This window comes from Anthonomus grandis, chromosome 22, assembly GCF_022605725.1.
Source record: "Anthonomus grandis grandis chromosome 22, icAntGran1.3, whole genome shotgun sequence".
Taxonomy (NCBI): Eukaryota; Metazoa; Arthropoda; class Insecta; order Coleoptera; family Curculionidae; genus Anthonomus; species Anthonomus grandis.
The window spans coordinates 10,905,667-10,928,697 of record NC_065567.1 but is presented as its reverse complement, the minus strand read 5'-3'; the positions used below and the strand labels follow the sequence as shown (position 1 = coordinate 10,928,697).

Sequence of the window (23,031 nt, the reverse complement as noted above, 5' to 3'; positions counted from 1 at the left end):
AGCTGGCGCTTCATCGTGTTGTAGCCATAAGTTCTGTCGTATATTTAGCGGCAGATCATCTAATAGTTCTGGCAGTACATTTCTTAGAAAATTTAAATAAATATTTCCCGTTAAACGAGGAGGCAACATAATTGGACCAATTAAGCGTTCTCCAACAATGCCGGCCCACATATTGACCGAAAACTTATGTTGATAGCTCCTAAAATGAATACCATAAGGGTTTTCCTCACTCCACACATGATTATTCTTAGAATTAAAAATGCCCTTTGTAAATAAAGCCTCGTCAGTAAAAAGGACATATTTTGGAAATTGAGGTTCTTCTGTACACCGGTCAAGAAACCACTAGCAAAAATTCACGCGGGGCTTAAAATCATTGGGTCCTAATGATTGCACCTTTTGCAGGTGGTAGGGCCGAAGAAGCTGTTCATTAACAACGTTCCATACCCTAACATGATTTACATGCATCGCATCAGCTACTGCTCGAGTACTTACTGATGGGTTATCTTCAAATCGCTGAAGCACTTCTTCCTCAAAATCCGGGATTCGGATGTTCCTTTGCGCGCCATTATCTTGGCGTTTTATTTTAACGGAGCCAGTCTCCCTGAGCCATTGATTGACCCTTTCAAAAAGTGTGTGAGCTGGGATTCGCCTTTCGGGAAAACGCTCTTCATATAGTCGAGAAGCAGCTCTACCATTACATCGAACTTGTAATCTTCCATTACTTAACCGTCATAAAAAGGGAATTAATATCATGTAAAAAATACTGACAGTGACAAATTTAAAAAATACTAACAGTGGCTATGAATTAGCATTATTATTATTATTAAAATAATTAATTCAGGTGTTGTATCTTAGTTTGATTTTAGTCAATTTCCACAAAAACGGTGATATTTACCGACTTTTACTAAGAGCACCTTTTTTATGTAAAAAGCATAGAAACATCATAATCTAATGCCCAAACGGGCAGAAATTAAAGTCTTAAAGAAATGGGCCTAAATTTACCAAATACCTCCCTGATTCTGAAGCCCCTGGTAAATATTTTTTTTATTTAGTAGGTTCAAAAGAATAAACGTACTAATAATAATTTACCTCCCAAAATTGGTTGCGGTAGCTAAAGTAGTTCCGGAGCTATTAAAAAAAACTAGTTTTTAAAGGTTATTTTCAAAGAGCTCTAGCTCCCTGAGGAAGCTTTTCCGGACCCATGTTTATATGAACTTTTGTTTTTCTTTTGACGTTTTCTATCTGCCCTAGAAGTTTGTAACATGATCAACGGAACACCCTGTATAACCCAAAGAAAAGTTAAATTGTTATATTATTATAACATATATATATTATACATATATATGTTATATATTATAACATTCACTCCACTGACTAAATTATTCTTTAAGAATAAGATTCTGAGCAGGCAAGATTTTTTAAGCAATTAATAAGCTACAAATTATTTAAATAAGTTAAAATACCCGTCTATGTATTAATAAATAAACAAATCTTAAGCAAAATTACGCTAAAGCAAATATTGTATTAAGAAACCCTATTAATGTAGCAGCGGAATATAAACCTATAATGATTTGTTAAAAAAAAAAACAACAACCTTCCTACAGGAAGTCATTCAGAAACTTAAGCAGGTATTAAATAAATGACAACTAGCTAATAATAAGTCTACAAATTCTACCGTATAACATTATTATATTAATAATTTATAAATTTTATTTCGGTCTAATGATAAGAACCATTATATTATGGAGGTTCTTTAAATCTAAAATTGAGTAATATCTATTTTTGTCTAACCAATTTCCAACCAAAACAGAATAGTAATAAATAAGTACTTACTTATATTATTGTCCTTCTGGGTCTATTTAACTTTGAGATTATTATTTATTCACAAAAAACTTGTATATTCGAAATTGTATTATGGCTGATGCAATAAAGAACAAATTATAAGGGAATGTGGGACAGTAAAAGGTAATATAAGGAATTAAATAGAGATTCTGCGGTAATATAATATTCCAGAGGATTTGGAGCAATTACCCTTTGGCATACAAAAAAAATCTGCGTACGTATCTATAGTAAAATGCTTATATATTTACCGAAAGACATTATTAGATTGTCTAAGTTTTTTATTAAAACATTAAAAAAAATAAAACTGTTATATATATTTAAGATTACTTACTAAACACAAGCAAAAAAACACCATTAAATCTGTTATTGGCTACAGTAAATGATACTAAGATAAGTAAATATTAATTTAATAAAAAGTAATATTAAATAACTTATTATTAAAAGTATCGAGTAAAATCTACTTTTCCTATCTATTGTTCATAAGCCAGTTAATAAAATAAAACTTATTTTATTGATATACTAGGTTTAATTAGATTAATAACAAAAAGTCGTAATATCACAATTTTTTTTTTTAATTTTTTTAGTAAGAGGATTAATTGCATAGCTAAACAATAAGTGACCATAAAAGTCTTCTAGAATGCCGAAATATTGGATTCAAATAATAGAAAGCAGAGAACTTCGTCATTAAAATTACAAAATTTAAAGATGCTTGAAATAATACATGGTAAGAAACAATCTAATCCCTTCCGTGACAAAGATTAGCTTTTATTTATACCAACATCTAATAAAAGCTAAATGTTATTACACAGAATATTAGTCCATAATTAATAAATTGACTGTAATTATTTTTAGATTTAACTTTCTATTTTCATATTCTTGTTTTACTTTACATCTTTATATTCTAAGACTCCAGTACTGTAAGTGAAACATTTCAAAAAGCTATTTACAGAACTAATATTGTACATTCAGTGTCAGGTCATTACCAATAAGCTTTAATGTTTAGTAAGTCCAAACATAAAAATTCATCAGTTTAAAGGTCATTTATAGAGGTTAACATTATTTAGCTTGTAATAAATTTGAACATTTTTATAAACGTATGAATTTCTGTAACGATGTTACTACTCGAAAAAAAAATTAAAATAGCAAGTCATATCATCAATAAACATGAATACTTAAAAATTGGAAACTCATTGTGAATTTTTCTCATGATATCCTCAATGTAACCTATAACTCAATATTAATATAAATCACAGTTCGAAGCCATAAATATTTAAATAAAGCCAAACAAGCCATATCTTTACTTTAACTAATGTTGGCGCGGCAATCTATCTATCTCACCTTTCAAAGCGGAAGAAAAAAGAAAGATATACGTTCGCATCACGCAATTTGAAACAAGTTGACTCGACCACATGTTAGAAAATTAAAATGACAAAACTTACCCGCTTTTAGCTGCTTGGGTTGAAAGTACTGAGTGTATTCGCAGCTTGTTAGCAATATCCCTTAATTCTTGAGCCACTTTTGACTCCAGTTTGTGATAGTTCGACATTATGAGATCTACAAATGCAATTTAAAAGCTTGAATACGCTTAGCGGCCTCAGACCTACTAAATCAGTCGATTCAACAAGTAGTAATTTCGATTGCCGGTGCCGATGCCGGTTATTACGTAGAGCCACGTCGAAACGGTCTCGACACTTTATTCCACCAATAGGTTTGTTCCGTTAAAATCGTTCAAGGTTCTGACTTATATTAGAGCGTGTTGAAAATATCAGTGTCGATTAGAAAGTACTTTCCTACTAATTTGTGATTTCTGTGTTAATTAATTAAATAAGAACTATGTATTATTTATAGTGCAGGCTAATTTGATTTAGATTTTAGAAAAAAAATATCACTGATGCTAAAAAGTACAGTAAATTGTTGTGTGTAAATGCTGTTAACAAAGTAACACTTGCGAAACAAACGGCAGTAAAAAGTGAAACATTATTTGATCGTCCGTAAAAGTTAAGAGTTATTTATTTTAATAAATAAAAAGTATTTAAGATAATATTAATTCTAATATATTTATAAATCGCGGTGGTTACCGAATAATTATTTAGGATCTAATTACAAAGCAGTTTTATCACTAAACAAATAATAATGTGTTTATTAAAAAAAAGCAATAATATTATAAAATAGAACTATGCTACTTTTTAACTCTTAACACACACTACGAGTTTGTTCCTAGTTTTAAAATTTAAAATGTGTTTATTGGCATAAAGCATACAAACGCGTAAATAACACCTCCGCAAAAGAGTAATAGCATGCTCCTTAAACCTTAAAGAATTATCTATTTTAAGTCCCAGAACCTTCACAGTATCAGATGTTAACAGTTTCCATTATATTTTTATGTGATCCTCGGTTTGAAAACAAAACCATTTTTGTTTTGTTAGGATTAATGACAAGATTATGCTCTTTTGAAAATTGATGTATTACGTTCAAATCAGCGTTAATAGTATCAGCCACCTTATCAAAATTAGCAGAGTCGAAATAATGTATGTCTCGAGTGTCATCAGCATACTGATGTATTTTAGAATCTTCAACAAGACCGGGTAAATCTGAAGTATATATAAGAAATAATAATGGCAAGAAATAATAAACGGCAGCTCGTTATTATTCTTGGTTGTTTTAATATTTAAAGTTTCTAGACTTTTCCAAAATTTTTAACCAGTTTTGTCCCGCTCGAAGCTTGCAAGATATGCAGCTTTTTCTCGTCTTATTGGTGCCAACGCAAAATTACGACACTTCGTGTAGTATCTCCAATTTTCTGTGTTTTGTATTTAGTCAAAGCCTTATCACGTTCCTTTAAAATAAGTCTTAAGGTGTTAACCAGGGAGCTGGCTTTTTACTGACTCTTATAGTTCTGTAGGGTGCATGAATATTAAATAAACAATTAATATTTTGATCTAAATATTGAACTTTTTTATTTATCAAATCTCTATTTTTCTTCTCCAAGTTAATTACACTTGTGTTCAAAAATAATAATCGGTTAGAAAAAATACGATTCATTTAGTTCCATATTAATAACTCTCTCGTGATTGTGATAAAAAGTATATAGATCAATGAATGTCAATGATAAGATTAATGAATGTCAGATTTCAGGAACATGTAGCCCATGTTAAATATGAAAGAGTGGAAAAGTCAATTTTGGCCTAACATGTTTTAAATACTGGCCACTTTGTCAGAATAAACAACTTAAAATTACTTAAACGAATTAGTAACGATTGAAAATTATTAAATACGCACGAAAGTTTAACATTTAATAATTTTTAATTGTATATTAAAAAATCAAAATATAAGGGTAATATCTGGGTATTATCCTTACGCTGCTGGATATTTATTTTTAAAAATCCACAGCAGAAAGTGAACACAGTTATCTAATCTATGGTCAAAATTTAGAAAAATTTTATGAATTTTACAAGCTCAGAAATGTTTGAAATACAAATTAACCCTAGATATTATTATCTGTATTTCGGCACTTATAATATATAAATTATTTTCACAATTTAAATGCCTTGACTAATCAATAGTTTATTAGATGGGGTCTTTTATATGACACAAATGTAAGAAATCTACCAATATGTCAAAATAATATTTTATGTATCACATATTTGCCAAAAATTCAAAATATGCTATCTCCAATTTTAATTCGACAAGATTAAATAACAATTACTATATGTTAAAAATAAAAATTTCTAGAGTATCAAATTCACCACTTAAAAGTTTCTATCTCTAAGGTTTAACGAGAAATCTTGTACCAAGAAAAAATCCGTTGAAATGTGTCTTAGGGAAACAATTCTGCACATAAATTGATCCCATTTATTTATAGTTCATTCTTGCTTCCAAACTTTAGTTAAAATTTTAGATTAAACATATATAAAGTGATAGATATTATATTATTGTCTCTTATACTATGTTGTATTTTGTCTATTTAATCTTTTACAATGACGACTCGTGTAGGAAGAATTACAACATTCAAGAGTTTTTAAAAAAACAATAAGTAAAATATGAACTAACAATCGAAAAAAAATCATTCATTATCACAAAGATTTATAACAAAAAACTTACTCCGATCAAATACTTTTTTTCCTTAACACTGGATCCCTTGAATAAATAATTGAATATTTAAGGAATAATCTTTAGGTTTCATGATGCCTTCATAACTCAAAAAATTTTTTTAGGGGTTAACTGTTCCTATAACTTTGCATATTTATTATTTCACTTTTATAATTATATTTAATGCTTTTATATTATTGGTATAATTTGTTTACTATAGTACACTAAAAAGCATGTTCACATTTATGGATTCATATACTTTTTTAATCTGTAAATGTTAAAAAATTCTATGACTCCGCTAACTAATGAATCTTTTAAAGATTGGGATATGGAAATTCTTGATGAGGCTTGAGTACATGTCTAACAAGATAAAGCTCCTCCTCACTATTCATTCAGTTCAGTAATGGTTAGAGTTGAATTAATTTGCAAGTAAACACAAAGGGTGAAGGGAACCTAGATAGAAGATTGCTAAATAATCTGGGTTAAGCTCATTAATTTGTTATTTATGAGGTGAATTAAGTCTTATAATTAAACTCATCCACATTTTTAACATTTATTAAATGAGATAAGATATAGACTAAAATGAAAATTCTTTAAAACGAATTTAAAAAACGGTTTTAAAACATGAAACTCTAAAATAATGACATTAAAAGGAAATTTGAGGTGCTTTGGAAAAGTTCTGAAATATACACCTTGTAAAGAACTATCAAGTCAAAGCAACCCAATGGAGTAAAGATTAAAGAGTCTTTCTTTATTCCCTTTAGTAAATAACATTAACTTGGGAATTTTAAAAAGCCTTTGTCATTTTTAGTTGTACAGGGGTCTACTGTATAGATTATATTTCGCTTGCCTTAATTTGTTGTTACTTGTTGAATTTGAAGATTTGTGATTCATATCCGTGCATTTATGTCATAAGAAATTAGCTCCTTACTCCTTTTTTTGAAGGGTTTAGGCCCTGCGAGTGGAAAAGTCGATCTTAATCTTTTGAATTTATCCTTTTTCTCGTTACTCTACACTCAACTGTGATCTGGGATACTATTTGAATAAATATTTTATTCAATGTATAAAAAGCTATTATAATAAATTAAATATAAATTAAATATCATAACAAATTAAATAACAACTTTCAGAACCACAAACAAAATCAAGCAGAAAATGGTGAACGCGCCGGAATAACCCTGTCAGTACTACGATAAAAACACTTACTTGCTGATATTGTTAAAAAATGCGTATAATGTTTTAGTTTATCTAAATAATCTGATGTTATAAGATTATTAAAATCAAAATAGTGAACAAAAATAATAATAAATGATGCCCTTGTCTTATTTGAAAGCGATTTTTATCAGATAAAATAGAATTCAATATGAAAAGTAGATGTCTTATAAATTATCCATCATCTATGTATACAAATTTTCTAATCTATATTTTCCACCACCCCAATTTAGTTTTAGCACTAACTTGATCGTATACAATAATTCTATAGTTTATCTTTACATCTAAATCTTACACCAATAGCCTTAGGACCTTATATCAATATCATAATAGATAAACTTTTTCAGAAGAAAAACATTCTTTTTGTGCAATTAGGGTGATTCCAACCTTACGCAGTTGCATGTTTTTTGCAGTGGGTAATAAAAGTATTACTGTTTACTGTTTACATCTAGAGATTCCGAAAATTTTTTCTTATTTTGTTTTGCGAGTCAATGCCCCAGAGATAAAAATTATTTAGTTGCAACTCCTGCACCTTTACTTAAACTAAAATTTGAAATTGAACTAAATTTTTAAAGTGGTCAACCTAAAATTGTTTTATTTTTGTGTTGGTAGTTACATGGATATATGAGTGCTAAAAGTATTATAGCTCGGTCCAAAATATAATTGACTGATTGCAGTTAATACAAAATATTCTTGACATATTTCAGGGATAATGACAATAATGACATAGCGTTTTTTTATCGTAGCAAAACTTATATATTACGGTCTTTAGAGTCCAGAAGGACTCTTATTACGAGGGTTATTTTTCTTCTATTTTCGTGTATGAATCTTTTTTTAAGTGTCTTAATGTCTACTAATGCGCAAGAACACGGCGCGTCCAAAACACCGCCAGCAGCTCAATGGCGCAAGGCCAAAGGACAAGCGGCCGCAAGAAAGGAGGGTGCCTGGAAAGGCACCGAAACCCATCTCGACCAAGACCTCAGCAACCCAACAGAAGGGGACGCAAAAGCGACATCGTTCCTAGGGTAGCACACCGGGGTCTCAAAGACCCCAAAAGAAGCCCAGGGGTCCAAACCGGAAACCTCTTATAGAGAGATGTGGCCGGAGGAATCAAGATCATTCTAATACTCTAAAGGACCGGCAGAATACTAATAAAGCACGCAAAGCGGGTCGCAGACAGCACTCAAACTTGCAGGTGCAAGCTATGGTAGGGAGATCATTCATATATCACCTGCTTTGAAGAGCCGAACAAAAAGATGGCTCCTTGGCATGGTGGGTAAGCAAGAAGGGTAGTCCGACTTGCAACAAAGGGGGCCAGCAACAGACTCATAGGCCTAGAACCAACATGCTGTGTCAGCGATAAGACCTGAAAAAGCGATTGAAACTTGAGCATAAAAGCTGCTGGGAACAATTGCCAAAGCTGGAACTCTCCAGACAACTTTTCGGCAGCCGGCATTTCAGGAATGGTGAGAACATACTGGGCTACTCCAGGCAACAACTGCGAAAGGTAGCAGGGCTGGTCACAGGCCTTGCTCTCTGCAGAAAATACCTAAATAGATTCAAGAAAGTAGATATACTGTTATGTAGAGGTTGTGAAGAAGAACAAGAAAACACTTTTCACATTATATGCTTCTGCGAAGCATTTCCAGACCAGGGCGACAGCTGCACCATTGGGCAAAATACTAGAGTTTCTAGAAGCAACAGAACTGAACATGTAGTAAGAGTAAATATAAGCGGCACAATAAGACTCCAACAGGCAGAATGCAATGCAGGGAACAAACTGGCACCCCCTACCAGGGTAGTTTTAGTGGGTAACCGGGCACGGATTCCCACACTACCGGAGGTTCAAGAGCATAAGGAATTTTTTCGCCGACAAAAAAAAGGATGGTCTTTCCTATACAAGTTAAATAGTATCTATCACAAAGTTTTGATAATTTATTATTTTTTTCATATCAAAGTTTTATTTATATTTTGTTTAAATAATAATTTTTCAAAGAGTTCGAGTTCACCGTTTAAAAATTATTGCGGAAAAAGGTTTAGTGGAACCTCGGTGGTCATTCTGGACATTCCAGGAAGATAAGCAATTATCAGAAGTTCTTGATGAAGGCAAAAATGTATAAGTGTCTTTTTATTTTATTTTCAATTTTTTTTTCGAAAAAGTTTACTCTTAAAAGTTTGCTCTTTAGCAAAAAAAAATATACATATACACTAATAAAATAAAATATATTAAATTTTGGTGGAGCATTGCCAAGAACACTGTATTATTCCTTGAAAATTCTTATTCATCAGGTCACATAATCACTTTACCTTCTGGCGTTGAAAATACTAAAAGTATAAAAGAGTAAAGTCCAGTTCAGAGATCTATTAGAATCTTTGATGTGTCGCAGGTGCCGCACTAACTAGTCCGTGCGCCTATGTAATATTTATTGTCGGATGATATATATGTTTAAATGGCAAAATTGTATATTGTCTATCTATGAAATCATTTTAAATATACGTAAAACCCCATGTTTTATACTATTTTTTATTTTTCTTTCGAAAATGTAAATTTTTAGAAAGAAAATAATATCAAAAAATTGATCGCGGACTAAAATCCAAGCATCTTACAAAATATTTTAAACACTTCCAGCACTCACAGACTTGTCACCTCTTTTTAGCCATTCTATTAAACAAAGATAAAACACCTGTGTTCTGGCGATTCCTACTTTAGGCTGTGCAAGTGATTGTGTATCTCTCTCTATCCCACTGATTTTAAGAATTACGGGGCCGTACCCAAATAAATTTTTGAGCAGTTTTTGTATTACTATCGATGTGTTTTTAAAGAGATCTTTAAGGATGGGTCTATCGCCTTTAACATAGTTGTTGGATGGGTCTATCACCTTTAATAGGTAGTTGGGAGGGAGGCCATGTGAGGTTATGCTTTTTACACGTTTATGAAAGTAAAGAATTTAGAATTTGGCCTGTATTCGTCTAAATTTTTTGCAGTTTTTACAGTGAGGAAGTGTGTTTTTTTATTTGTGTTTGTGGATTTGTTTTGGTATTATATCTAAAGACCTTAAAACATTTCGACTCTGGGAAAATAGGTAGGAAAATTTGGCAAATGAAGAGGAAAGTGAGTGTGGGCTTATGGAGACCGTGGGTGTACAAGAAAGACAATAACATTTGTGATAAAAAAGAGTGATCTGGACAGTGATTTGGACTTACATAGTTCTGATAGTTCATTTTCTAGTGTTGAGGAAGCAAAAAGAAGCAAGGGAAGTAGAAGCTACAGAGAAAATCTAGCAGTTTTATAACGTAGTTGTTTAAGTACAGACGCCAAACAAATTTATCTAAATATCTATAACAATCTAAGGAATGATCCTTAGTTCACAAATAATTGTAGTGCTTTGCAAAAAACAACGTTTTTAACAGGGGTTCCCTATAGTACAATATTGTATAGTACAAAATTGGAAACGAAGAAGGACTTGGTGGAAGGGAAAGAGGGAAAAAAAAGATTTGCTAACCTTTAAGTCGTTCCGTACTGGAAATTACCAGCAGGACTAAATTCCGATGTTTTCAAAGACTATTTTAGTGAAATTCATCAAATTTCTTTCGGCTCATTCCTTGATGGTTATGATAACGTAAACTAAACGTTAAATTTGTCTTGGAGAAAGCAGAAAATTATCGGCTAATAACTAGCCATAGTATATTTATGAAACTCGTCGACGATATGCAGAAAAATATAGGTCCTAGATTTCCTGTTTATAATATGGGCAAGGCTATAAATTAAACGCATATCATTTTTCAATCACAGGATTCGTAAAAAAGTCATGACTCATGAAATTTTCTTATGTTAAATACTCAACTTTCAGATCTTACTTCAAAATAATTTATTTACTAAAACTCTTCACTTGACACAAAAATAGTGAACTGACAGGGTTAACTTACTTAATCAGAAATGCATTTAATTATAAAATTCTAAAAATGCTTAAAGGTGGCACCTTTGCAAGAGTCACATTCAGTCAAAAATGACATTCCTTAAAAAAAACGTGCATTCGGATTATATACATTACAATTATTATTTTTAAAAATACAGTCCTTAAACATATACAAACAATCTCTATCTATTATGCTGTGATAATTTGGCACAAATTTCTAGATGACAATTCAGAAAATAAGCTAAGGTACTGACATAATATGTACGATAACGAAACACGATGTTCTTAAATATTTTTTTCGACAAAAAATAACTTACGGTTTTTTAAAACTAACCACAGCACTATTTCTATTTATAATTTTTTCGAAACATGTTATATCAATATATACCAAACCTCTGAATCACGAGAATTGGTTCGTTATTAAAACTATTACGTAATTTTATTTATTTATTCTAAAAACAAACTCTGTTGGCATCAAGGTAGAGTTCCTGATTAACCCTGCTCAAGTTAAACCATGTGGTGCGTTCATACTGTCGTCCGTTATTAGTTTCACAGTGCTCACTGCTGGCATCTATAAATGTTTTGTGAAAGCTGAAACCTGCCATCTTCTCGGCTAGATGGCGATGACGTGTTAAAATTACAATCTCTTTTAAACTCCAATTTGCTCCCGTTTTCATACCCGGAAATTTCCATTATCGCATGAAAAATGAGTCACAGGTCTGATAGAATTCCTTTTTACGGGCTTTGCAATTGGGATAATAAGTGGAGATATTCGATGGAAAATCGGATAATAATTACCAGGAATGGAATTGATATTTTGTTTTAAAACTTTAAGTGCTTTGCTAAAAATGCAAAATGCAAATTTATAGGTAACCCGACGGAAGGGTAAAAATATAGTAGTTCTCACTAGAACTAACTGCAACTACTACTTATATATAAAATATCATGTTATTCAAGCAAAAATCTCAATAAATCGTTAATATGAGTATTCTGTTGTTTACCCTGTACCCCGAGAAACTTATTCAATTAGTTGTGGTGGAATCAAATATTTATATCACAACAATTAAGGCTTTTGAGATTAAGGTAACAGCTGTAAATTTTTTTTTTTATTTAAATTAGAATGAATCGCTCCAGAGCACAGATTGAATCAGTATCAAAATATTTTAAGGAGCTGGGAGTTCGATCCTCATATAGTGACTTATGAAACTTTTTTTTTAAATTATTTTACCTTTTGTAGACTGATGTGTTAAAATTAACTTTGCCTGAGGACGAGTTTGCATCATTTTACTATAAAAATAAGCCCGTCTATTTCAGCCAGAATTGACCCAATTGGGGGATCGTCGTCCATCTTGATTACGAAATTCTTCGTATAACCCAAACAACACAATACATTAATGACGTATTATGTACACGTAGTAAGTGTTGACATACCGTACCTACTGACGTAAGTCGTACATACCCAAATTCTTCGTATAACCCAAACAACACAATACATTAATGACGTATTATGTACACGTAGTAAGTGTTGACATACCGTACCTACTGACGTAAGTCGTACATACCCCAATTCTTGTATTAATTACTGTAAACCTCAACTTTTAGGCAGAAATATACTTTTTATGACCTTTCACAGCTGTTGGATGATAAATCTTGACATATTATTATTAAATTAATTTTTTTAGGATAGATATGCATATACTTATTTGAGATAAAATCATAAAAATAATTAAAAAAAAGTCCAACTTAATGTATTAAATAAAAAATATTATATGTACTTAATAAAAAACAATTAAAATATGTTAGTAATAAAAATAGGACAAATAAAATATTGTTTTTTAAAATGTGAAAAGACTTTGAAAGAAAAGTTTACTGCATTAAACAACTACGGGGATTTTTACAAAAGAAAAAATTAATAAAAAACATCAAAAAAATTGTCTTTTTTACTGTTAGCCTATCCGCATTGGCTCTTTAAAATGGGATAACACATCCAGATTTATATGGCTTAGCAGCCCTATGAAGAGAGAACATCTCAAGTTGACATTTATTTATCTAGTTTAACTTATTTAAGTAGATCATTACAGTATAATTCATAATTATTTTAAAGTTTTAAAGATTTATGCACGGTAATATGAAAGGAAAAGAATAAAGCGAAAAGAGTTGAGTATGAGTTGGTAGGAATTGAAGCGGATACCCATCGAAGCATTTTTAAAATTTTCGCTGTTTCTATATAATTTTTATTTCTAATTATTTTTATGTATATTTTATATGCTTACGATGAACATATTTGTTACAATAGGTATACAGATAAATATATGACAAAAAATATGTACAGGGTGGCCGTTTTATGAGGGGTCTATACCTTTTCTCAGAATCTACAGGGTGTGCAATTTCTTACAGAATTATTTTTTGGTTTTAAGCGAATTTTTAAATTATTTGAGTTCCATTAATACAGGGGGTTCAAAAAGTGCTGCACCGACTTTAACACCAGAATTTTAAATGGGACACCTCGAATATTTTTATATTTTTAGGTTCCTTGGGAGAAATAAAGGTAACTTTCATAAGAACTACCTATCCGAATTTTGTGTAGTTTAGACAGAAATTAAGGTTTTGTATTTTTTTTAGCAAATTTATGTCCTCGGCATTCAGTGTTTTGTAATGCTGGTAATTAAGACTTTTTAATAAAATTCCTACCACGACTTAAAAAGACTACCTCCTATTGACGGTGTCCGGATATTTTAAATTTATACAGGGTGTCTCTGGTAACAAGATATATTTTAATTCGCAATATTTCAGTTTTTTAAATGGAATACCCTCTGTATTTTATATGATAGTATTTTTAAAAAAAGCAAGAAAAGCTATATATCGATATATATATATATATGTCCTGTACTAAATTCTAATTGTTTAAAAAATATTTAGGATTTCATTGCAGTGATATAATTTTAACTCTCTACAATAATATCGCTCTTTGAACAAATTTTGCTAATTTAGTAATGGTTAATATCAATAACAATGGCTTGTCGTATCCATAGTTACAGAATAATACTTTCACAAATTTACATTGTCAGCTCAGTAGTTATTAATATTATTTAAATTGAAATATCTCTTAAAAAGTTTTATACAGTGGAGGAAAAAGTAGATATGCTTGAATGTTCAAAAAATTCAAAAAGTCCAGCTTTGGTGCTCAGAGAGTATAGAAGAAAATTTCCGTTACGGCAAATTCCAGAAAAGCTATTTGGCAAAATTCAGGCAAAATAGTAGTTTACTCCCAAGACCTAAGAACAGATCCCGATGAGTTCTAACGAAAGAGAAGCAGCTAGAATTTCTTCTACATTTCAAAGATATACCCGAAACCTCCACCAGGCAAGCCGCTTTGGAGTTAAATATCACAAGAAGCGTGATTCAAGATTAATAACCTTAATAAATGTTGACCTGTTCAACATTTAGAAGAAAGAGACATATGATGGAACATCAAACATCTGTGATAGGTCAATGAACATGAATTTGGATGAAAATGTCTTTAATAAAATTATATGGACTGATGAGTCAATTTTTTACACATCAACACTAATGTTAAATAGGAAAAATACACATTACACGAAAAGACTAGCCGTAAAGGTGTGGTGGGGAATTTATCGCTTAAAAATTATAGGACCAATTTTCTTTAATAAAAATTTGAATTCAAGAAGATATTTAGATATGGCAAGGATTGAAATACAGCCGCTAATAGAAAATGATATAAGTTGAAATACGTTGGACAGGGCAAAATGGAATAATCACTCGGCCAGCCCAAAGTCTAGATCTTACTCAGTTAGATTTCTTCCTGTGGGGAACATTAACACGTTGATGGACGTTACTGCCATAGAAGTATTCTAAAATTCACGCCATGGGACACCTACTGCTATGGCAGTAAAATAAATCGCGTATGAAACTTCACTTCTGCCATAGCAGTAGGAATTTGAATATAGATTTACTGTAGTTCAACTAATACTGTCCCACCTCAACTCTTTTAAATTTGGGGCACTGTCCTACTAGTAGGAGAAACTAGTTTGTATAGGCAAGCTGTTTGTTAGTTGAGTGGGGAGTAATTTTGGCGCTCTTACTGCTATAGCAGTAACCGTCTCATTGTTTACTACCCAGTTGTATCTTAATTATCCCAGAGGTAGCACGTGTTTTTGTGATCTGCGTAATTAATAATGGATTCTAAAGAACAACAGAGATTGTTGTTCTTTAGAAAAATTGTTTGTTGATTAGCAGAGATTGTTGTTCTTTCAAACTTTATGATGAAGTGTCTAGTGATGAATACTGTGAGAGTGATTCTACGGACACGGAAAGGTAGGACCCTTTAGTAGACAGAGACGGTGAATTTGATATAAATGACCCTACTTATTAACCCAGAGATAGTGATTTAAGCAGCAGTTCTGAAATTGAGAAGTCATAGAAAGAAAATATACCAATTGTGAATATATTGACAATGAGGGAGAAAATGAGGGAAACGAAGAGAAAGACGGTGAGTTTTCCAGTTTTATACTTTTCTTTGTTTATTGCATGTTTGTATTTTTTTTTTAGATGAATAGGTTGAATTTGTGCTAAGAGATATCCCAAATTTTAACTTTGATCATGATGCAGCAGGAATAAAAATTGACATTACTGATGATATGAGTTCCCTTGAAGTATTTCAAATGCTTTGGTAATAATAAATTGCTCTAATAAATATGGTGAGACCATGTCCAGAACTTCTCGACCACACAAAAAAAATTCCAGGTCATCCAAATTTGTTTCAATTGAGCCAAGGGAATTTGATATTTTTATAGCTGTGACCCTTCTTAGAGCCCAAATAGGATATCCCGAGCTAAGGAAGGTCTTTTCAGTGAATCCCTTATACTATCACCCTATATTTTCTCACTTTATGTCTGAAAGAAGATATGAGCAAATTCTAACATACCTATGTTGTTATGAAAATGTAGGTCAAGATAAACTGTACACGGTACAATCTCTTCTGGACATTATTATCCAGAACTTCCAAAATGCTTATAGCCCTGAGGAACACTTAAGTTTAGATGAGTCACTACTGCTTTTTCGAGGAAGGCTTAGTTTCAGACAGTACATAAAAAATAAAAGAGCAAGATATGGAATAAAATTGTTTAAGTTATATGCGCCAAATGGGCACCTATTTAATATAGAGATATACAAAGGAAAAAGTGAAAAAATTGAAGCGGAATCAAAAGTGGATTCGCTTGTTTTGCGACTAATGAGTACATATCTCAATAGAGGACACCATCTGGTGATGAATAATTTTTATAATAGTGCAAAGCTCTCAGAAAACCTCCTAAAACACAAAACTCACACAACAGGGACCCTCAGGAGCAATAGGAAAGGCAATCCAAAAGTTGTGACTTTGAAAAAGTTGAAAAAGGGGAAATACATCTGGAGAAGACGTCGAGGTGTATACGTCTCTAAATGGAGAGACAACAGGGATGTCTTACTTTTAACCACCAAGTATCATCCCAAGTTAATTGAAGTCTCAAATCGCTTTCGCAAGGTAAATTTTTTGTTTTTCTAAAATAGGTACACTAATATAATAATATATATTTTTTAAGGTGAAATTAAAACCAGTTGAAGTAGCAGAATATAACAAATATATGTCTGGTGTCGATAGAATGGATCAGCTTGTATCTTACTACTTATGCCCACGAAAAACAATAAGGTGGTATAAGAAAATAATTTTTCATTTACTAGACGTTACAATATTTAACGCATTTATTATTTACAAGAAAAAAGTAAAAAATATCAGAATGATCGAATTTCGAGAAAAGATTATTCGAGGATTGCTCGAAATACCTGCAAATGAAAAAAATGGTAGACTTTTTTTTGAAACAAACAAAAACATTGCTGTACATGACAATCGGCGAACACCAGCAAGACCAGATAATAATGATACTCCACATTTTCCCGAAAAAATCCCCTTGCCCTCTGAGAATTATAAAAGGAAGAACTACTTTTTAAACTGCAAGGAGTGTCTCAAAAAGGACAAAAGGACACAAGTTTCATACAGATGTAAGGGTTGTGAAGACAAACCAGCATTATGTCCGACATGCTTTGAAAGTTACCATTGTAGCCTTAGGAACTAGTTTTTACTTTAAGTTGTATTTTATTTCTTTCTTCAAAATAAATTTAGTTAAAACGTTTTAGAAATTTATACTGCTCCAGCAGTACAGTGTCCCAAAATTGTCATTAAAAAATTACTGCTGTCCTGTCATAAAGTCAGAAAGTAATGTTGGTGGGTCACAACTGTTATGGCAGTATGGCGTCCAAAGTTGTTTTTTTCAAACTTTATTCTATTTTATATATATGGTCAAAATATGAAAAAAATCGGTTCATATGTTTCTAAAATATCAATGTGAATATTTTGGAACATCGACTATGTTCACACTGTCCATCAATGTGTTAAAGGACACTGTATACAAGCAAAGGTTTGCTACGGTAAATTAAGTGCAAAGAAGTATTAGAGAGGCTGTAGCCTACTTAAATCAAACAGATTTTGTATCCAATACTACAGAACCTTTAGAAGTTGTTTATACTACATATATTATTTAAAATGGAGAAGATATTGAAAACTTACTTTAGACTTTAGTTAGCTTTATGTTGCTGTTTTTCTAAGGCTGTTATTTCTTACAATTATAATAAATTTATTTTACAGAAGTGGTTTAAATATTATTCTGTAGCTATGGATACAACAAGCGCGAATATTAACCATTGTTATTTCACAGTTTACTATGGTGAAATACTAAATTCGCAAAATTTGTTCAAAGAGCGATATTATTGTAGAGAGTTAAAATTATATAACTGCAATAAAATTCTAAATATTTTCTTAACAATTAGATTTTGGTATAGGACATATATATCGATGAATAGCTTTTCTTGCTCTTCTTTTTTAAAAATACTATATAAAATACAGGGTATTCCATTTAAAAAAACTGAAATATTGCGAATTGAAAATTTAAAAATATATCTTGTTAACTGAGACACCCTGTATAAATTTAAAATACCCGGACACCGTCGATCAATAGTAGGTAGTCTTCTTAAGTCGTGGTAAGAATTTTGTTAAAAAGTCTTAATTACCAGCATTGCAAAACCCTGTATGCCGAGGACATAAATTTGCTTAAAAAAATACAAAACCTTAATTTCTGTCTAAACTACACAAAATTCGGATAAGTAGTTCTTGTGAAAGTTACCTTTATTTCTCCCAAAGAACCTAAAAATATACGGGGTGTCCTATTTAAAATTCTGGTATTAAAGTCGGTGCAGCACTTTTTGAACACCCTGTATTGATGAAACTCAAATAATTTAAAAATTCGCTTAAAACGAAAACACTTCTGTAAGAAATTTTTTCGCACACTCTGTAGATTCTGAGAAAAGGTATAGGCTCCTAATAAAACGGCCACCCTACACATAAGATGTGTAATTGTAGGATGAAGTATCGGCAATATAATCTTGTTATTAATCTTGATATGACGGATATAAAATAAAAACTAGTATATTATAACAAACACATGAAAAATAAATGTTAACATAACCTTACTTATTTTAAAATATACACGTGTATGGGATACTTACATAGAAAGCTTAACTGTATGATTAAGAACCCCACGATTTTAAAACTTCTTTATAATCTATTTTAAGTTCAACTTGAATCCACAAAACACAAATCAGTAAAAAATAGGCGAGAAAGTCACTAAACGATAGCTAAGGCTGAGGGACAGTGTCGACTGACGCGCATTGGGATGAGAGTGATGAGACAGGACAGGGGACAGGTAACACTTAGGAGAAGGGAGACTGCGCGTATCATTGCCGAAATACCTATATGAATAATATTATTAGTAATTCATACAATTAATTCCAATAGTTATTTATTTTTATTTATGCTCTCGTAATAATTAGGGCATTGCTTAGTGTTCTAAGACATGGTCTTTTGTCGGAGAACGTTGATGCAGCGTTGCCACACAAAAGTACACTAAAACATTTTAAGCGTTTTTTAAGCAATCCCTTTAATTTTAGCCGTAGTTTCCCCCTTGGATATTGGCCCTAACAAATACAGTCGATTTAGTGTATTTTTTTAAACAAACAAAAAAAGGAAGACCTTATTTTTACATCGCACGATTTGCATCTTAGATAGACACATATTTTTCATAAAATATATAATATATATATTGGTTAGGTTAAGTTAATTACATTTTTACTTGTCAGCTTATCAAAATGATAATTTTCTATCAAGATATGAAAATCACTGCGATGTAATTCATTATTTACTTTTAAAATATGCCTGCATAAAATTAAGATAAAATCGAAATCCCTTGCTTAAAATTTGTCTACAAACATACGCATTATTCATCTAAAGTATGTATAGCTTTTTTTTAATTTAAGACATACTATATCATAACTAGCATATTTCCCACAGCAGTAATCATTTTTTGTCGATAAGTTTATTATATTATATATTTTATATTATTATTATAAACTCCTGGACAAAATTATCGCACCACTTGATTTTTAGAGATTTTTTTTTAATAAAAATAAAAAAATAAGCAAACTTATAAGCATTGTTAACTATGCATTATTAATTAACAAAAACAATTATATTCTATTTAACAAAACGAGATTTAAGTAACTAAATTCAATACAAGGAAAAGCATCGATTTTCACTAACTTCAATTTTGATACAAAAATAAAACAATAGACCCATAATGAATTCTTAATAACGTGTATTGCCACCTCTAGCTGCAATGACCGCTTGAAGTCTTCGCAGCATTCCTCGTATCAAATTATGAAAACTTTCCTGCGGATGTATTCTCACTCCTCACGAGCAGCATGTTCCATGATAAAGCATAAACATAGTTTTTGTCCAGTTCTGCTTTTTATACGAGAAAAGATATTATAACTGTTTTAACTGATATTTATTTTTATTTAAATTTTCTTGACAAAATAATTAGTGGTGCGATAATTTTGTCCAGGAGTTTATATTATAGATAATTAACCCTTATGTGACTGAGAAAAAAAACGCCTTCTAAGGACGGCGTGGGTACCCGGGTACCTACTATGTATTTTATATAGAGCCGTGGCTTTTTCTGTGAATTTCTACCCTTAACTATAAACATGCACATCTGTGTGGGTTTTTCCCTATCTCTGGCGCCTCGGACTGTTTATGTTTTTGCACAAGATCAGTTCATATTCGTCAGTAACGCGTTGTACCTTCTTGAGTAGAGTTTAAATTACGTTAAATCTAAAGTATTTTTTATACGTTAAAATGTCTTAAAAGTTTTTTATACGATAGTGAGGCCGGTCCTAGTCGAAGCGATAGTGCAAGAGGAAGATGGCGGAAGACAAGGTAAAACAAATATATTTATTATTTTTACATAATAGGTAAAATGTCAAAGTTAATACAGAGTACAAAAGGAGGTAAATTAAATAATAATAGGAATATTATAATAGGGTGACCTATTCGGAATTAGAAGAAGCGATGAAGAAGAAGAGCCATTTATTGCTTCTGATGAAGAGGAGTATATTCCACAACTGTCAGATGGAGAGGGCGAGGATTCTGATGTTGAAAACGATCCTGTTGTAGAGCTAGAAGATTCGGAGTCTGATAATGATGATGACGTTCATCCAGATTTAGCTTCACAATTCCATTGGACTAGTAAAGATGGCACTCAGTGGAATGACTCAGCTACACCACAACGACAAACGGTAGGTCGAAATATTTTGCGTGAAAAAAGTGGTGCACCAGCCTTAAGTCGTTTATATACGCCCAAGGACATTTTCAAAACTATTACATCCCCAAAAATGTGTACCCTGATTCTAAAATATAGCAATAAAAAAGGGAATAGAGTTACGGAGGAATATAACCAAAGGTTATTGGCAATAACTAAGCCGCCGAAAACATTTTCTCCAAAAGTATTTATTTCATTTACTGATGTAGAACTAGATGCATTTTTTGGAATTCTAATTACTGCTGGTTTACATAGGTTCAATAAAGAACATATTTCTGAAATGTGGAAGATGGATTCGCTCCCTTTGTTTCGCGCAGCTATGCCTCGTGATCGCTTCAAAATGTTTCAAGATTTCAAGATTTATTGATGACCAGAATACGCGTATAGAACGTGCAAAGACAGATAAAACAGCTCCAATTCGAGATATCTGGATTATGCTGAAATCAAATTTGGCAAAAAATTATCGGCCAACAGAGTGTATTACAGTAGATGAACAATTATTTCCATATAGAGGACACACTAAGTTTACCCAGTACATTCCCTCGAAACCAGCGAAATATGGAATAAAGGCTTTTTGGGCTTGTGATGCGATAAATTCCTATCCTCTAAGGGGTCAGCTATATACCGAAAAACCACCAGAATGTCAGGTAAATATTGGTGAGAGAACAGTATTGGACTTAGTTGCACATTATAGATGTGAATAAGGGATCAGGAAGAAATATCACAACAGACAATTTTTTTACAAGTTTGCAACTTGCTCGTACTTTAAATTCATGGAATATGACTTTAGTAGGAACAATTAGAAAAAATAAAACGTTTTTACCTTCCAATATGCAAGCACAAAAAGATAGAGCCATAAATTCAACCATTTTTGCATTCAACAAAGATGCTACATTGTGCTCTTATGTTCCAAAAAAAAAACAAGGCAGTGATTTTTTTATCAACTATGCACACAACAGGCGAAGTAGATAATACTTCTGTTGCAAAGCTTGAAATTAACAGATATTATAACAAAACTAAAGGCGGTGTTGACACTATGGACCAAATGCTATGTGAATATACTGTTAAACATCGCTGGCCATTAGCATTTTTTTTCAACATAATTGACGTTGCTAGTTTAGCTTCTTATTGTATATACAAGGAACCTAATCCTTCTTTCAAAGCTACTGATCAACGTCGGCGATTTTTAAAAGATCTTGGTAATGAGCTATGTTTGTCAAGTATCCAAATAAGATCCCAAATTCCAAAAGTTATTGGTAATCATTTTACTCGTCAGGCTATAGAAATGGTCCTTCACCGACGAATGCCTGTTCCTTTAGATAATCCAGTTAGAGAACAAGCAGTTTGTGAACGAGATGCATCTGGACGTGTAAAGGTGGTTGGTCGTTGCCAAATATGCCGAGAGCGAACCCATAAACAGAGAAAAACTCGTAAAGCCTGTAAATCGTGCTCCAAACCAGTTTGTAATGAGCATTCAGTGGCTCAAACTATTTGTCAAAACTGTAATTCATAAGTAATGTTTTTTAGTTTTTTTAAGTGTTTGTTTGCTATGTTGCGTTAATTTGTACCTCACTGTAATTTTCTATGACTTCTTATTACTGTATATATAATAAAACAATATATATATAATAAAGTAACCATCCAGTCAACTATGGGTGAAAATTGTTTACACCTTATTTACTTTGAAAATAAAAAAAAAATTCAAATTTTAACAATAACTGAAAAAAACCAAATTAAGAAATGTCACAAAAGTATAAGCTTCATCGAAGGTGAGTTAAAAAGATATTCATATCTGAAAACTGAAAAGGTACCCGGGTACCTTTCCAGTCACATAAGGGTTAATTTAGAATTTCTTAGGAATGGAAAATTTTAAGCAAAAAAGGTATTGAAGTAAATTTTCAATTAAAATAATTTTTTTAACACTTACACCATACACCATATATTTGTACATTTTTGTTCAAATCAAGTGTCATCAACATTAATCATCACTTCAATACAAGTTTCACCCTAGCTGCAAGAGCCTTTAATTTGTCAGCAAAAAAATACCAAAAGAATGAAATATTGATGGAGAAACCTTAATTTCTTAGATGAAAAGGTAAATTTATTGGTTTAAAGATAAAATAATCCAATAAAGCAATTTTTTTGCTGTGGACCAATCTATTAAACAATATGGTTAGTATAGTGATATATAACATAATTCTTGG

The 23,031-nt window shown here is 31.5% G+C and overlaps 1 protein-coding gene across 2 annotated transcripts in view; it reads right to left on the bottom strand.

Annotated features, from left to right (window-relative positions):
- Positions 1-18,831, bottom strand: part of LOC126748498 (transketolase-like protein 2) — a 36,727-nt gene extending 17,896 nt beyond the window's left edge. The window contains exons 1-2 of one of the 2 annotated variants that reach the window (XM_050457767.1): positions 18,678-18,831; positions 3,282-3,396 (exon numbers count right to left, since the gene is read on the bottom strand). In XM_050457767.1, coding sequence (XP_050313724.1) covers positions 3,282-3,388 — 107 coding nt within the window. In that variant the 5' untranslated portion in view covers positions 3,389-3,396; positions 18,678-18,831. Of the gene's footprint in view, positions 1-3,281; positions 3,397-11,377; positions 11,397-18,677 lie in introns of those variants that run through there. The other variant, XM_050457768.1, reaches the window with a different exon arrangement.
- Between the last annotated feature and the right edge of the window lie 4,200 nt (positions 18,832-23,031).